Source organism: Paramisgurnus dabryanus, chromosome 11 (assembly GCF_030506205.2).
Source record: "Paramisgurnus dabryanus chromosome 11, PD_genome_1.1, whole genome shotgun sequence".
Classification (NCBI taxonomy): domain Eukaryota; kingdom Metazoa; phylum Chordata; class Actinopteri; order Cypriniformes; family Cobitidae; genus Paramisgurnus; species Paramisgurnus dabryanus.
In genome coordinates this window covers 23,637,699-23,656,436 of record NC_133347.1, presented here as the reverse complement: position 1 = coordinate 23,656,436, position 18,738 = coordinate 23,637,699, and the positions used below count along the sequence as shown (strand labels likewise).

The 18,738-nt window shown below is 35.2% G+C and overlaps 1 protein-coding gene across 2 annotated transcripts in view; it reads left to right on the top strand.

Moving 5' to 3' along the window:
- Positions 1 to 18,738, top strand: part of slc12a5b (solute carrier family 12 member 5b) — a 67,171-nt gene that overhangs the window by 45,322 nt on the left and 3,111 nt on the right. Inside the window, exons 16-26 of one of the 2 annotated variants that reach the window (XM_065247494.2) lie at positions 2,142 to 2,246; positions 2,348 to 2,516; positions 2,606 to 2,801; positions 5,002 to 5,171; positions 5,813 to 5,944; positions 6,034 to 6,141; positions 6,863 to 6,988; positions 7,337 to 7,518; positions 9,743 to 9,757; positions 10,420 to 10,553; positions 10,683 to 15,555. In XM_065247494.2, the coding sequence (XP_065103566.1) occupies positions 2,142 to 2,246; positions 2,348 to 2,516; positions 2,606 to 2,801; positions 5,002 to 5,171; positions 5,813 to 5,944; positions 6,034 to 6,141; positions 6,863 to 6,988; positions 7,337 to 7,518; positions 9,743 to 9,757; positions 10,420 to 10,553; positions 10,683 to 10,774 (1,429 nt within the window). In that variant the 3' untranslated portion in view covers positions 10,775 to 15,555. Of the gene's footprint in view, positions 1 to 2,141; positions 2,247 to 2,347; positions 2,517 to 2,605; positions 2,802 to 5,001; positions 5,172 to 5,812; positions 5,945 to 6,033; positions 6,142 to 6,862; positions 6,989 to 7,336; positions 7,519 to 9,742; positions 9,758 to 10,419; positions 10,554 to 10,682; positions 15,556 to 18,738 lie in introns of those variants that run through there. The other variant, XM_073816254.1, reaches the window with a different exon arrangement.

Genomic DNA, 18,738 nt, shown 5'->3' with positions numbered 1-18,738 from the left:
GAACCGCTGTTTTCATCCTAATAATCCTACCTCCAAATCTAATCCTTAACTTTTCGGCATTTGCTGTATCCCTTCTAGACAAAACCCACAGCGTCAGCTCGCAAAAAGCTACCGAAATGTCCGCTCTGCGAGACTGGCTGTCTAGAAATAAATTCCTTTCTGGATTTGCGTTGTTCACTCATTTATAAATAAATCTTCTAAAATATCATAATTTCCTCCATGGGTTTAGTTTTATGCACAAATAGATTTAAATCAACAGAGGATTATTAAGCTACGTTTCTGTTTTGAGGAATAATAATAAAATAAATAAGCCTATACGAAATATGTTGCACTTAAATAATTATTAAATTGACAAAACGAATAAAAAAGTATTTGAGTTTCTGTTCTTTTTTTGTGACGCGCTCTAAAACCAAACCAGTAGAAAGCACGTCATGTTTTTAATGATTATATATAAGCACAAGGTTTTCTCCTTATTGTGAGTTTACACAAATAAAAATACATCATTTGAAGTTTCGAATGTTGTTTTACTTTTATCTTTATGACTATAAATTTAGGGTAATTTAAGCTGCAAGGTCATCACTCATATAATGTTCACCGGCGCATATCTACACCAACACAGCGCAGGGCTGCGAGAAAAGACATTATTAAACTTTTGATTTAACATATTACGAGTTTTTTGGACATTCATTTGGAATCACTGTACTCATATTATCAATTTATCTGGCCATTAGTTATTTATGAAGGCGCAGCGCACTGCTGACCGCTCAGCTGTCAGTCAATCGTCTGTGCTTTAGATCGACACTCACAAAGTTTCACATTAAATGATAAGATATTTGTCCAAAAACAAAAGGCTAAATACTGAATACTACTTATATGCGACTGCAAGACATTAATAGTCGAATCTGTTTGTAAGGAAACTTACATTATTCCCGTGGAAGAGAAGAACGTTGGTAATAGAAACTTGAGGCAGACGGTGAGACTGTTTTATCTGTTTTCAGACGAAACAGCAGGGTCGGGGTACCCGCGGGTGAACCGCATAATATTTGATCTAACGGGTGTAATAGGCTATTTGCGTGTCATTTGTGTTGTAGATGCAGGTCGGGACTCAATAGACAAGAGTAAAATGCGGGTCTAACATCAAAGACAAAAATTCGACTCGTTTTTAAATGTCCCGTGCTTATTTGTGTTTAAGATCTGTCTGAAGACCGGTAAAGGTTTATATTTAACTGCGCGATTTGCGGTGTGACCGGCTCGGGGTCACAGTCTTTATGTCAAATGGTACGGGTGTGAAATAAAATTGCTGCTGATGTCGGATAACTGGTCGGTTGTTCTGTCAATCACAGCGGTGCGGATTATCAAACAGGACTGCATGACTTTGTAACAGCTCTGTACGCTAAACACGAGGACGAACTTGCAATGCACACTACATTAAAACTACAATGAAATATCCGAACTACGTACGTAGCTGTGTAACGTTTTTTTAAGAAAATACAGTTTAGATCAAACATAGAAAAGCAATATGCTATAAATATAAGGAAAAGTAAATGACAGCGTGAAAATTATAAAAAAATACATGTTAGTTTACTGTAGCCTATATTCTACATTAATTTTTTTTTACATTTATAATCCTCATGGGCGCCCCCTGCCGCCACAGCTGAAAAAAATCCTAGAGGAAACACTGTAAGCAGATCCAAGTGATAGCTAAACAATGGTGTAGCGATGCCTGGAGAACTGGGTATACTCTTAATTTATGTCCCCCCCTTTTTTAAATAGCTAAGACCATATGTTGAACACGCCCTGTGTTGAAAACAGTGACATGTAAGACCAGTCTTTTATATTTAACTCCAAAATAACCCAGTATTGTCACTTAACTCCTGCTGCTTGACTTCTCAGCATAAGGATAATTATGATTATTATAAGGATAATTATTATAATTAATATTATCAAATAATCTTTAGCAAGTGGTTATACGCCATGCCATCTCTCCACTACACCACTGCTTTTAAATCTAATTGGTGAACTATTCCTTTAATACTATATATATATACTGTATATACACATTACATAGATGACACATGAAATTGGCAAGAATGCAGTTTCACGTTGATTTAAGTGAGCACTTTTGTGTTCACACTTTTTAGGGCAGAGAAGGAATGGGGTGATGGGATACGAGGCATCTCTCTTAGTGCTGCTCGATTTGCACTTATGCGACTGGAGGAAGGTCCACCTCACACCAAAAACTGGAGGTTAGCACCTCTTTAGACACATCTACTTTTTTTTATTATTACAACAATAATATGGTTTCCTGAAATGTGTAATTTATTTTACTTTAAAATTAACTGTTCAGGCCACAGATTTTGGTGCTTATGGGCTTGGATGGGGAACAGAACGTGGAGCAGCCTCGACTTCTGTCCTTGACCAATCAACTGAAAGCAGGAAAAGGTTTGACCATTGTTGGGGCTTGTGTGGAGGGCACCTACTTGAACAACCAACCACTAGCACAGAAAGCAGACCAAGTATGAACGCAAAGAATCAAAACCTGTACTTAATCATTGATTGTAATACACTGTAAAATAAGATCATCTGCTTTTCCTCCATCTTTTAGTCTCTGAGGAAGCTGATGGATAGCGAGAAGGTGAAGGGATTTAGTCAGGTGGTGATCTCTTCCAACTTGCGAGATGCCACCTCACACTTGATCCAGGCAGGAGGTCTTGGTGGCCTTCGCCACAACGCAGTACTGATCAGTTACCCCAAAAACTGGAAGCAGCCTGAGGAACATCACAAGTGCAGGAACTTCATTGGTAAGACTTTCATTCTCCAACAGCCACATCCACGAGGCTTAGATTCTGCCCATAAGATATGTATGAACTGGACACACTGTAAAAAATTTTTTGATCTGTAAGTCATATCAATATATATTTTTATGTTACATTAACTTAATGAATGAAGTATTACAAATGTTTAACTCATCACTAGTCAAAAACTCTCCACTTTATTTTTAAATATGCTCATTTTCCAGCCCCCCTAGAGTGAAAATTTAAATTTTTACCGCTCTGGAATCCATTCAGCTGATCTCCGGGTACCACTTTTAGCATAGCTTAACATAAATCATTGAATCTGATTAGACCATTAGCATCACGCTCAAAAATAACCAATTTCTATATTTTTCCCATTTAAAACTTGACTCTTCTGTAGTTACATCGTGTATTAAGAACGATGGATAATTAAAAGTTGCCATTTTCTAGGACAATATGGCTAGAAACTATACTCTCATTTTGGCGTTATAATCAAAGATTTTGCTGCCGTAACATGGCTGCAGCAGGCGCAATGATATTACGCAGTGCCCGAAAATAGTCCCTTTGGTAACCTTCGATAGCTGGGGAATATTTCGTCGTTCTTAGTACACAGTGTAACTACAGAAGAATAAAGTTTTAAATAGGAAAAATATCAAAGCTGCTGACTTGATGAAGTCAGCACCTTCGGTGTGGATCCGGCCCGGAGTCGTCAGCTGTCTGGGATGATTATCTTGTTTAGCTGAGCCTAAGGTTTAAATGGACACTACACCTTTTTTTTGAAAATGTTCATTTTCCAGCTCCCCCACAGAGATAAACATTTGATTTTTACCTTTTTGGAATCCATTCAGCCGATATCCGGGTCTGTCGGTGTCATGAGCAATTCGGTCCCCCCGAGCAATTCGGTCTCCCCTAGGACCCCGATTGGTACCTAGCACTAATGCCTGCTCAATAATTTGTCATTGCGATATCTCGTCTGCGTACACGGTCTAGCAAGCTATTTATGTTGTACAAAATAGAAGCATAATTTTTTTTTTTTAAATAACAGTTAACCAAAAAATAATATAATAAACTAATATTCATGTTGCAGACACGTCAGTACTTTTGTGTCATCATCTGCTCTAAAAAAAGCCATGTACAAAAACAATACTTTTAATTTTTGTAAATTATTAACATACCTTATGGAATATATTTTTTTATAGTAAAAGTGTAGTAATCATGGCTTATAATTATAATTTAAATGTGTGATTCAACTATGTAGTAATCAGGTTTTGTATAAGTAATTAATGAGTAAGTAATTGTATAAGTAGACAGTAAAAAGTGGAAATGGTACAGTATATAATATCTAAATAATAAAATGACACAAGCAATGTGTAGATCTCCCACCTATAGCCTCATTTATATACTACTATATGAAACATATCATTTAAAAGACATCAATTGTAATTTTAACAACGTTCTAACTACATAAATCATAACGCGATTTTGTAGGAATTGTAATAAGGCGCTAAGAAAACTACCCATGAGGAGTTTTTTCAGCCAATGGAATCACACGGGGTCCTAGGGGAGACCGAATTGCCCGGGGGGACCGAATTGCTCATGACACCGGTACCACTTTTAGCATAGCTTAGCACAATCCATTGAATCTGATTAGACCCAGAGTCGTATAATAACAGAGTTACGAAACGCTTTGATCTCGCCGCCGCGCGGTCACGTGATTCATGTAACGTTCTACAGTTCCAAACCAAGCAGGGCTGTCAATCTGTTTGCATAGGTTTTCAGCTATTTTAGGTAAATATTAGCTTGTAATGGGAATTGATCACTATACTTACTGTGTTTATAACGTTTTTTTTACTAGGGAGTGATGGAAATACAGTAAATCAGTTAATAAAGATAAACAGTTAATTGTGACCCAAATGTAACTGTGGTTATCTATACCAACTACAGCAACGCAGTTTATCTTTTATTGTGTCCCTTTAAGACTTTTTTAAAGGTAATTCAGGCAAGGTCATATACACCAACACACATTTTTTCCTGTGTTTTATGACTTTTGTCGCAATGTAGCTTTACTGTTTATGATCACATACAGTACAGCGATTGTAAATTGTTCGTTTTTAAAGCACTGATGTACATACAGTAGATAAATATTAACTACACACTGTATGACCGTTCATCATATGCTTTGTTTATTGTCATGTTTTATTGACAGAGGTGGTACGGGAGACCACTGCAGCAAGTTTAGCCCTAATGGTGCCAAAGAACATTGCTGCATATCCATCAAATGGCGAGCGTTTCACTGAGGGTCACATTGATGTGTGGTGGATTGTTCACGATGGAGGCATGCTTATGCTCCTACCCTTTCTTCTGCGCCAGCACAAGGTCTCTCTCATAAACACATATTGAGCTACCTACCTAGTATGTATGATATTTTAGCATCAGAGCAGTAGGATGTGATTATAATGTCTGTTATGTTAAAGGGCCCATACAGTATTATACCCACTTTTACAAGCTGGGATATAAGTCTCAAGTGTGCCTAGAATGTGTCTGTGAAGTTTCAGCCCCAAATACCTCATAGTTCATTTGTTATAACGTGCAAAAAGTGCTTTTTTCATTTGTGTACCTTTAAATGCAAATAAGCTACTGCTTTCGGTTAAAAATAGATCTGATTTCTGTGAATACAGTCTGAGCCAATAGTATCTTTAGATGCATTAGTGCTACAATGTGCAAACAAACCCATTTAGAAAAGCTTTTGGGTAAAGATAACCAGTCAGTCAGTGGATGGGGCCGGGGCTTTGTTAGTGTGACATCACATTAACAAGAGAATCAAAACCGCATGTCTAATGAGGCTTACTGGCAATGTAAAAAAAATGAGAGGGTGGATTTTTTATAGTAGGGTGGTTGTGTTCACACACTGCTAACACACATTAATGTCCAAACACCTTGTAAAAGTGGATTTTGTATACTATGTGCCATTTAATGTCGTAAGAAAAAGCTGATTCTATTCTTGCATGTGTTTGTAGGTGTGGAGGAAGTGTAAGATGCGCATCTTCACCGTGGCCCAGATGGATGACAACAGCATTCAGATGAAGAAAGATCTAATGACGTTCCTCTATCACCTCCGTCTCGATGCTGAAGTGGAGGTGGTGGAAATGGTGAGAAACACACACATACGTACTGCCTCTGCACACATGCATAGACATGCTCAGAAATCAATGTTTTTTGTTTTGTTTTTTGTTTTAAGCATGACAGTGATATCTCAGCCTACACTTACGAAAAGACCCTGGTGATGGAACAGCGATCAAAAATCCTCAAGGAGATGCACCTAACCAAGAACGAGCGTGAGAGAGAGGTACTGACACTCCCACTGAGCCATTCAAGTAACAAAAGAAATAGATACACAGGGAACAAAGAAAACATTTTTGCAACATCCATCCGTTTTTTAATTAAAGTATTAAGCTGTGATTGTATGGCGTTGGGGAGGTTTAAACAGTAAGCACAATGCAAACATCAAATGTAAGCTGGTTTGTTACTGTCCATTCTGAAATGTACATTTACTTTGACTAAAGCTTTTATCCAAAATGTCTTACATTGCATTCAAGTTATGAATTTTATCCCTGGGGATTAAACCCTTGACCTTTGTGTTCCTGATGCAAAGCTCTCCCAAGTGAGCTACAAGAACACAACGCATTTTCTATTACATTTTTATAATTATGCTAAGAACATGTTGTGTTTTTGTAATTTCTTTTTTATATTTAAAACTTTACCCTAGTGGTCTCACACCTTTGATCCCTACTGTATGTTGTTATAAAATTAATTTGATATGGTGCCCGTTAGTTGTTTTATAACATCTTTGAGCAGCTTAGGCAATATAGCGAACCAGATTTCATTCCCAAGAATCCATTTTGTAATACTTGTTTGGTTAATGAAGCATAAAAACATAATGGGAAATGATTTTTCATCCTTCTCGTCTATGAGTTATTGCCATTCTCTAATGAATTACCATGTAAATCGGATATATGGTGCCAGTCATACTTTCATTCATCATAACAGTATTGATTTTGTGTCCTTAGATTCAAAGCATCACAGATGTTTCTCGTGGATCTATTCGGAGGAAGAACCCATCGAACCTGCACGCGCAGAGGAGCATCACTGAGGAATCAGTGGCAGAAGGTGGCGAAGAGAAACCTGAGGAAGAGGTACAGTAACATCATGTCTTGTCCTTCCTCTACACCGTTATCCATCAACTGTGTGATCGTGTGCTTGTGGTCTATTTTAGCAATCACGCCCTCCTTCTGTTTACTGACGATTAAATGATAGCATGGACCTATCAGCTTTGAAGATAGCATCACTTTATCACTTTCTTTTTCTGCCGCCTACGCTTATCTACTAATCTTTCTCTCCTGTTAACATCCTGGAAGTGTATCTCTCTCTCTCTCTCTCTCTCTCTCTTTAAAAATGGCAAATTCTTACTTTTGGCAACTTTTTATCCCTTTATCCTCCTTTTACCTTTCTCTTAGTCTGTACATCTCTCCCGTCCCCGACAGGTGCAACTCATTCAGGGACAAAATGCCACTCCCACTAGCCCCACCTCCCCAACCTCTCCCACCCCAGAGGCCATAAGCCCCGGAGAGGAGCTTCAGATGACCTGGACGGATGATACAGAGAAGATCAATAACCCAGCAGTGGTCGATCCAGAAACTGTAAAGGACATGTTTAACATGAAACCGTAAGTCAACGCGATGGCATTTGATTGATCAAATAAACTGAACGTATTATTAGATCATTTGAAGAGTTTGGTTCCAAAATGCAATAAATCCATTTTGAGTAATTTTGTTAAAACGTGTTTTCTATATCAAGAAAGTGACAAGATGAAAACCACAATTTTCTGTTACAAACTTTCACATAGCATTTTTAGGTTATAATAACAAAAAAATTCAAATCCATAATTTGATTTTCAAAGATTTTTTATAAAAACGCATTATTATTTTTCCGCAAAATGCAATAAAAATATGTTTTTTTTTCAAAATGCTATAAATCTATTGAATCAATATATAAATGCGCATTCATCTTTGCCATGTTATATTCATTTAGTTGACTAGTGGTATACACTGATAAAAAAAGAAACATTAATGGCATTAATCAAAACACTTACTTTGTCATATTAAGAACACTGTCATTGCTGCTGTCATACTTGGGACGTCGTCGCTGAACGTTTTTGACAGCAATCAGCTGTAAAATGTTTTGGTCCTGCTCGATTTTCGTTGACTTCGACTAAAATAATGGAAAGTTTTTCATTAGATCCCCTGGGGTCAATGTGTTAGCATGACAGAAGCTTGATGCTGTCGTGTGAGAACAAGCAACATTTTTCCGTCGCCCGAGTGGCTTACGTTTATCCATTCCAACAAAAGTATTATTTTGTTTTTGCTTGTTTGTTGGTCACTAAGTACAAACTATTTGAGGAAAACTAGGATTCCGTGTGTATTCAATGTGCCGCCATTATTGTTTACAATGCGTGGAATGGTGCGCTGTGATTTGTTTAGCGGATTTATTGTGTTCTGCAGAGAAAGAGGACTGACGTTTATCGCATTTTGGAAAAAAAAGGGAGAAAAGATGAAAGAATAACAGGCCAGATATCGGATTTTGCGCAAAATTAAGATTTTACTTTTTAATACTGACAAGATACAATACTGATTTCGGTGGTAACAATAAATAAAAAAATGACATTTAGCGCATTTTGGAACCAAACTCTTCATTTGTTTAATATTAGGTGAACAGGAAACCATCAGTAAAATTAAATTATTAAATGAGATGCTTAACAAATAATTGTATAATTGTTTTAGTCACGTTTGTATTCACCATATAAATAGGAATGCCTTTAACTCTTTCCCCGCCATTGACAAGTTAACATGTCAGTAAAGAGAAAACACTTCTCTGCCAATGAAGAGTATATCCGGCAATCTTTAATACCGTTATTATTCACCATGTGGTGCTCTTCCACAACTTATAAAACTCGGATTCAGCGCTCTTGGGCAAACAGCTGTATGTCAGTGTATGTTTTGAGGATCGCTCTAAATCTGATCTCTATCACAAAAGTCCTTCACAAAAATGTAATTATCTCAGCCTTTTGCTCAAAATTAGGTGTTTTTGAAGAAACCTACCCATATTTGAGAGATAATAAAAAGAGATATAATAAAGGTAGGATGAAACGTTTTTTTTTTTTTTTTTTTTTTAAAGCAGACGGTGTGTTCTTTCATTTGATATATTGTATGTTTACGTATTTAAAGAAGAACATTTTCTGGAAGGCATTAAACTTTTGTGAAAATCATGAAAAATGCTGGCGCTGGCTGGCAACTTAAAGTCGCAATGAAATTGAAATGAAAAACTATATATATATATATATATTTTTTAATATTGTGGTATTATTAACATATGACTTAGCTGTGAGCTTCATTATTTAAAAAAAATGTGTGCGTGCTCATAATCTTTAATCAAAAATGCAAATCTCCTCCCCTCCTCAAAACGATCTCTCTTCACTTCCGGTCATAAGTATGGCAGGTGGTGGTGTCCGGGAGAAGATCGCAGGGATTAGCAACACGACCCAACTTCAAACGATCCAATCAGATCTCGATGGACAAATTCAAATCCAGCCCTGCCTTATTTCATCTCAAAAACCGTTTCATTCGTATATACATCACCACAGGGAAAATAAGGCAATCGCTACTTCCGTTTCATGGCGACTTTAAAAAAAAAAACGCTGGCGGGGAAAGAGTTAATTTCAAATTAAATCCTACATTTAAATTAGTAGTGAACATTATGGCTTTTTTTAATTATAATCGCTACTTGAACAGTAGAGCGATTGGAACAATTGAAAACGAAAATGTATGCTGTGTACCTGTTTTATTCTGTTCACTGCATTTTCCTCACCATTATTTTCCTGTTTTATGCTTCAGTGAATGGGAGAACTTGTGAGTATGGTCATGATAACACTACATCATTGGATTTCATTAAACATTTTTTCTGTTGGATTTTATTTAAAACTTATCATCACATATTACTGCACAAATTCTGCAGACTTCTATCTGAAAAGCATATATGAAGAGTTCAGATGCAAAACCCATAAGTGCTGAGATGTTTTCTTGTAAATTTATTCATTTTATTGGTATTTAACAAATTTGACTTTCTTTCATTGCAAAACCCTTTAAGTGCATGCAATCTTTTTTGCATTGCAAATGCATACATTGCAAATGATGAAAGTCAGAATTCAAAAGGTAAAAATAAATAAACTGTACCAAACATTAGGGGAAGTTGTGATGCATCTGGCTGCCACATTCAGGTTGTACTCAGGTACTCACAAAGAACCCAAGTTTACAAATGATCTACGGTCATTTTACATTCATCTTCTGTGCACTTTGAGGAATTTGCTGAAAATCTATCTTGCTATCACATTGATATTTCTGACTGGCCTGAGGCAGGGATTAAGCGGATTTGAAATGAAAGTATTTGATGAACATATATGACGTGCCGAGAGCATTCAGTCAATATCAATCATATCATATCATGGAGTCATAGAGAAATCTCACTCTCACAAACCATTTCAGCAATCATCTTCATGTGATTTTTCATTTAGGAATCAGATCAATGTCAGACGCATGCACCATGCACAGAAGCTCAATGAGGTCATCGTGAAGAAGTCGCAAGATGCTAAACTTGTCCTGCTGAACATGCCTGGTCCACCTAGAAACCGCACTGGAGAAGAACACTGTATCCTTATTACTGTATTTTCCCCATTCTCTGCCCAATTTTGATTTTATAATAAATAAACTTTTTCATATGATACATGATTTCCAAATAAATGATATCAAATTGTGCCTCTTAACTTTGGACCCACAGACATGGAATTTCTTGAGGTCCTGACCGATGGTCTCAACAGGGTCCTCCTCGTTCGTGGAGGAGGACGTGAGGTCATAACCATCTACTCCTGAGGGGCTGAGCTCATCCACCAAATACTCGTAACCTCTCGTCCCTCACTGCATAGACGGGCATCCCAGTCACCTTTACCTACACCATGAGCAATAACGCCCCAGCACATATCAGATGACTTTGCACTACATAGCCTAAGAGCTCTAAAAAGACACCAGCTTAGCAGATGTCACTTCTTCCACATTCTAAGTTACATTTAATCTCATGTTTTTGTCTTGCCATCTTGGCTTATCTCTCACCTCAATGTATATATTACACAGATCAGTCCAAGATTGAGTTGATCTAATAACCAATTCCTAAATGATAGATATTTTGTAAGGAGCGGTCACACAAAATTTTAAACAACTCAAAATTTGGGTTCCCATCCCTAATTAGGATAATATATGATCACTGTCATTCATATGCACATAAATGAAAGTTAATTCCATTACAAATGTACTGTGACCGCCCTATTAGGCTTTATATAGCAAATCACTTCGACCTATACTGTCACTGCATTGTTCATCATAGGGTAAATAGAATGAGTTAAATATTTATTTATTGAAAACAGTCTTCCAGTGCACCACGTAATTGTCCGAGGTGGGTTTCTGCACCAAGGACATAACTGACCAGGGTTTATTGTGAGCTAGGTGTGAGCACTCATTCATTTGGATCAATCGCTATCAGCTTTGCCCTTGAACATTTGCATGTCCTTTCACTATATAAGCCTTTTAAGAGTCCTATACAGTAGAAGAGTGCAGGAGTGTGTGCGCGTTTGTACTGACGTATAAGGTATAACAGAATTTTTAATAGAAGAAGATGACTTTGTTTTACTGATATGTTGATTTAGTTCATGGGTTATATAATTGCAGGTACATTTGGTGTCCAAAGTAACAATTTTTTCAGATGGTTATGTTTTGGATTATTTAGAGTAACAGTGTGGATTGATGGTAACAGAATTGATACTGACCAATTCGGACAATAGGAAGTGATGATTTTTTTTTAGCTATAAGACACATTTTACAGAAAACAGTATTTTGTCATGCACTGTAAAAAATATTTATTGGTTCAACTTAAAGTTAATGTCCCTGCTGCCTTAAAATTTTTAGTTCATTTAACTTAAAGTCGACATATGATGAAAATCTGGCTTTTTTCATGTTTAAGTGCTATAATTGGGTCCCCAGTACTTCTATCAATCTCGAAAATGTAAAAAAGATCAACCCAGTAACTTAGTTTTGGTAAACCATTCTCTGCAAGCATGTGAAAAAAATTGTTCATTGAAATTTAGCTCCCCTTGTGATGTCAGAAGGGGATAATTCCGCCTCTTAATCTGCACTATCCAACCACAGCACTGCCATTTAGTGCAGAGATCCGCTCATTTGCATTTAAAAGGACACACCAAAATCGTAATAGCTCACACCTACAAAGTGTCAATTTGAACATCTTATTATAAATTATCTATATGGTATTTTAAGCTTGAACTTCACAAATGTAATCTGGGGACACCAAAGATTTATCTTAGAGAAGTCTTGTAAAATGTCCCCTTTAAAAATATTTGTTGACATAACATTTCAATTAAGTTAACTAATATTTTTAAATTGAATTAACAATTTTTTTTAAGGCAGCACAAATACTACTTTTTGAAGTTGAACCAACAAATCTTTTTTTTACTGTGTGGCCTGTAACAAATTATTTCAATTATAACCATTTGAAAAAAGCTGAACAAATAATGATTTTGGAAACCAGATGTACCTGAAAGTCACCCCCATGACATTGAGAAAGCATCAGTAGACACGAATGATTTTGCTCAGTCCACATACTTTTTGTGTACATAGTGTGGAAAATGAGCGTTGTTAAAATCAGAACCTGCTGTATATTAAAAACCCATATACAGTTTAAATATCCACTACAGATATAATCCCAAATAATCTTATTTAAATAGTAAAATAAATATAGCGTATAGCATAAGAGAATGTAAATAAAAACAATATTTATATTTAAATATTTCTTTACAAAGAAAATTATTTATTCCTTCAGTTTTTGATTGATTGTAAACGTGGTCCAAAAATTATATAGACATCTCTTGCCAAATTATAAAATGTGAATTGTGCCATATGAAAATTAAGAAGAAAAACATTGTTATTTTTACATTTTCATATATAAAGGACAGCGCTGGGTAAGATAAGTTATAACATTTAATGATATCACGTGTCTTCGTAAGCAGATCTAGTTTTAAAAACAAAGAACTCTTTCATCATATCAAATTTGTGAACAAAGACATATTTTAACTACATAATATTTTAAAAGCATATCACGTCTAATGTTTTTCATAAAATGATTGTCATTTATTTTCTACATTTGTAAAGAAGATAATAATTTGCTACATGTAAGCATCATCTGTGAGGGACTGATGCAGACTGTTTTATTCACAAGCACGGGATATTTAGTTCATGTGTGGTAGAAATAGATCAAGATATTTAAAAACATTTATCTAAACATAAAAAAGTCTTTTATTTTTTTGTAAAATTGCAACGATGAAAAAAGAAATATATTACATTACTGAATAGATTAGTAACAATATCGTCTTGTGTAAATGTGAGATTTAAAAAAGGAAACTAACTGTATGTTTTAAACTTTAAAATCAAATTATGCTGAGGTTGCTGCTACCTTCATTAAAGTGTAAATATGTTGCATACTTGTCCCCAAAATATAACGCTGAAAACGAAAAATACAGCAAATATATATTATTTATAATTTTTTTCCTTTAAAATGAAACAAATTGCATATTTTACAGGGTTTGTGTAGTAAGTGACAGAAGGTATTTTACTGGCAAAATGTCTCAAGAAGTCGCTGTCAGTCTGTCCTGATATATAATTACAGCATATTTCATCGTACCTCATATGTTGTGCACACTATGTTTTGTAGAAAGGTAGTGTATAAAGGTTGTGCTCTATAGATGATCATTATTTGCATAAGAATTTCAATTATCCTTTACAAAGTATACTTCCTTATACAGTATGCTAGTTATGCTCACAACCAACTAATAATTTGAGCCAAAACAAGAATTGCGAAGTGTGTGATAAAGTGCCACCTATCGTAATTCTTCCAATTTCATTGCTTATGTTTCTAGCTAAAATTATGATCTTATCTGAAGGATATATTTGCATTGCTGTAAGTTAGTCTTTACAACAAACACAAGGCAAGTTTGGCTTCTTTGGAGTCCTATGCAATTACAGTATAATAAGTTATTTGAGGGACTTTCTATTGAATTGTTTATAGAAGTTTAAGTATTATAAATCAGAGCTTCCAATACCTGCCAGGGTGGCTTGCAGTTCAGTTACACGATTACTTTCCACATTAAGTAATGCAAAGGAACACATGCTGGGACGATGCAGAGATTTGGCCATATTGGCCATATGATGTCTCACGTCCCGTTTTTTTCATCAAATTTAACATTTGAATTGAATCCACATTGACGCTAAGGGCTTTCGATACCATTTTAATAGATCCGTCTTATCCTTTCCCAAGGCTGTAGAAAAATTGTCACAAACCACACGTAGCATGTCGTTCCTTATCTCCCTATCAAAGGGACGGTAAGCTAAAAAAGTCACCTCGAATTGGCCAAAGCATAACTAGAAATAAGCACTGTGAAATTCAAAGTGAAGTTTGACGCATTCAGTCACATTTGATTTGTCTGTAACGTTTAGCGATGTATATCATTTTTGTTCTTGTCGTGAAATGATATTGAGCATTGTAGTAGGGAAAAGTGACGTAAATGGTACTTTCGAATCCATGTAGTTCCTATTGCTTTTTATGCAACGATGACTTGTTTAACTATCCTGCAACAGTGGTTTACTGGCAAACTAGTCGACTAACAGGGCTTAAAAATGAACCAGCTTACTGAAATAGATTTTTAAGGATTTGCAGGTGTTTCTGAAGGTGCTATGTTTATTTGAGAGTCTTTTCAAATGCAATACGAGACGGCTGAACTTTCTGTGGACTTAGCACATAGGAAGGCCTTTTTGAAGCCAACATTAATTAGGTATCCAATTGAAAATCTTAAGTTAACATGGTTGCTTTTTCCTCATGTGTTAGGTGAGGCGGAAGGAGCTTTAGGAGTAACTATAGATCGATCGGACAAGGTTTATGATCATTCATCCAGGCATATTCTGCGTACCTGCTTCCTATTCCAGCATGTTGGCGTAAAAACTGAAGGTCTATATCCAGGTGTCAACTCAATAATGCTTTTTTTCTAAATGTGCGATATTTCCCAGCCGCATGCGCAAGAACAGATTTATTTACAGTCAGCATTTTAAATGTATCCGTAAGAGAGCTGTGACACATTTCTTATGAAGGTCGTTGCTCCAAAGACGTTAATCTTGATCAAAGACGGTCTTATGTTTTCAGTTCTCACTACTTGGATTCAAAGGGTGTTTGTAAGTGCGATTGTTACAGGGAAAGAGATGGTGTGTTTCTGTATGTGTATGTATATGACCGTATGTGACATATCACTCCAGGAACAAGAGAGGTTAAACCTTGGTAGTTACTTTTGTAAATATATGACACATTATAGTTATATTAGCCTAGCTGTTTATTTTGTGTGTCCATGCAAGTTTAATATTTTAAAAAATAAATAGAAACTGTGTCTCAATTGTGTTATATGAAATATATTTAACTAGATATCTTGAATTATTGTTTTACCTTGTCAAATGCTTCTATGTTCTATGAATAATGGCTTCTCAGAACCATTTTATAGACTTGTCTGCACAAAATGCAATAAAGTCCAAGTCATTTATTACAACTATTACGGTTGTGCTTTCATTTGTGAGAGAAAGAGTATTACCTTACATTCATGCATTCAACATAAGCAACAACATTTTACCATGGTATAACAATGGTATTTTGGGCATAGTACAATCATTGTATGTTTGGAGGTACTGGAATAAAACAAAATACATTAATTTCAGTACAATGACATATATTAAAGTATAATATAGCTTTACCACCTAACACCATCATTGTACCAAAGAATGTTCACAGTACTTTACTTGGTAACACTTTAATTGAAGCGGTGTTTATAAGACTGACATGACACCTTCATAATCATGACATGACATGTGCCATGAACATAAAAAAGATTTTATGACAACTGTCATTAAGTGTCAATTGTTCAATTATGTCATTTTTAACACAAAGATGACATTGTTTGAGATGTCTTTGTTATGACAACTTGACATAAACCAATACATCATAACTTGTCATAAATCTGTCATAAACATGACATAGCAGAATAATTATCAAATTTAAGAAACTACATAGCTTTATGGGTTAACATTACATTAAACTGTCATTTAAATGTCATTAAGTGTTAATACTATGTCAAATCATTTTAAACACCATGACAAAATGTAACAGACACGTCAAAAGATCATGTATGTGCACAATACATAAAAAAACTGACAACTAATGGAGCTGGTTCTTCCTCACACAGAGGGTTATGAAATTTACTTGCATAAAACAGGGTTCCCACGAGTCCTTGAGATCCTTGAAAGTTTGTGAATCTGTGGAAAAAATATGCAAGGCCCTGGGAAGTTTTTGAAAATATACCTACAAAGATATACAGGTCATTGAAAGAGCTTGAATCTATTTTATGCAAGAAGTTTTCCTGAAAAAAAAAATCCATATTATTCCCTGTGTAGTGTAGGATGATATCATAAAATTCTAGACTTTTAAAGCACACGTGCTGAACTGTTCGTTTTAAATGCTTTTATCTTCTGTATGCGAATGTTGATTCATACCAAAATGCTTTTTTGCATAGTTGTTGTGTTTGACACATTAAAACGTCTCGGTTACGTATGTAACTGTTGTTCCCTAAGAAGGGAACGAGACGCTGTGTCTCACTTGCCATACTTCCTGCGTCCAAAAACGCCGTCTTTGGCAATATTTCAGATAGCGATATACTTCCTGGCTCCCGCGTCACCCTGTCTTTGTCGTTAAGCCTCACCATTGGTTGAATTTGAAATACACATTCAGACGCACTTACCTCTGGAGGCATAACAAAAGTGTCACAGCAGTGACGCAGCGCGAGTTCCCTTGAAAGGGAACTGTAACAATGTGTCTTAAAAGGTAACACGATGTAACCTTGCTCTCACTTGAAATGTGTCCCCACATTTAGTCCTTGAATTTAAGGGTAATGGTCCTTGAACGGTCCTTGAATTTGAAGTTAACTAAGGTGTGGGAACCCTGATAAAAGAAAACATTTAATTAATTAATTTAATGTAAATAAAATAAAATAATGTAAATATTTAATGTAAATAATGCAATGTTTTTCCAGCGATATGGACCCAACGCTGCATGGCTTAACCCACTATTGTACTGTTTTCATTTAATTTTAGGTGAATCTGTCTCCAAATGCAAAAAATATAATTTTATCAATTATTATTATTATTATTGAATGATTAATTTTATTTGTTAAACACATGGAGGAAACTTAAAAAAACATTATGAACTGAAGAATATTCATGACCCTGTTATAAAACTATTTGACAGAGTATTAACACTTAAAGAAATTTTAATGACAAATTGTATTTGTACCACTGTAGTTGAGGTCAAGAAAAATATTAATAATGCTGTTATAAAACTATATAACAGAGTTTTAACATTTAATGACAAATTAATGACAAATTCAATTTGTATCACTGGTATAAAGTGGTGAGTTATGTTGTCTTGTTGATGTCAAGTTGTCATAACAAAGACATCTCAACCAATGTCATCTTTCCATTTTAAATGAGATAACTGAATGAATGACACTTAATGACAGTTGTCATAAACTTTTAAAAATCGCCTTCATGTTCATAGCACATGCCATGTCATGATTATGAAGGTGTCATGTCAGTCTTATGAACACCGCTTCAAGTAAAGTGTTACCCTTTAATTTTTAAATACTTTTATGCCTCCCAGTTATTTTGCATTTTAAGACAAATCCTACCTAGCCATAATAAAAAATATATATGTTTGCCAAGAAACTGTTAACTCAAAGTATAATTTTACATATTCTTTGTGATATACTTTTTATTTTCAATTTTATGATATTGTTTAGATTTACATGTATGCATTTGTTAGACGCTGTTGTCCAATAATATATTAAAGGGGACATTTCACGAGACTTTTCAAAGATGTTAAATAAATCTTTGGTGTCCCCAGTGTAAGTATGTAAAGTTCTAGCTCAAAATACCATATAGATCATTTATTATAACATTGCCACTTTGTAGGTGTGAGCAAAAATATGCCATGTCTTAAAAAATGCAAATGAGTTGATCTCTGCACTAAATGGCAGTGTCGTGGTTGGATAGTGCAGATCTTAAAGGGCAGTATTATCCCCTTTTGACATCACAAGGGGAGCCAAATTTCAATTAACTATTTTTTAACATGCTTGCAGAGAATGGTTTACCAAAACTAAATTACTGGGTTGATCTTTTTCACGTTTTCGGTTGATAGAAACACAAAGGGCCCAATAATAGCACTTAAACATGGAAAAGTCAGATTTTCATGATATATTAAGTGTACATTTGATCAGTACTATATGTGTGTGTTCCCTTGTGGCATTTACAACCCTTTTCTTTAATCTAAAGTCAACAACGATAAAGCTGTGGCCCATACATAAGATTTTTTTTAGATTGGTTTGTCTCTAAAAACAGCATTTCATAATATACTCTTGAGTAATATATGTTTGTTTAAATAGACATTAGTGAATAATAGCAATGAAAGCATTCTTAAATCGATGTTTTCCTTGGACGCACAATGAAATTAAACATAAACACCCACAGTGATTGAATTGTCCAAGTAGTCTCATGGCAACTTAATGAAGCAATTGGGCTTTTAACAGATTTCAACTTAAATCCTGATGGCTTTTAAAGCCTGCAAATGAGCAGAGCTTTTAAAGTTATAAGCACTATCAGTAAGCTAATGTAAAACAATCATCTGAACT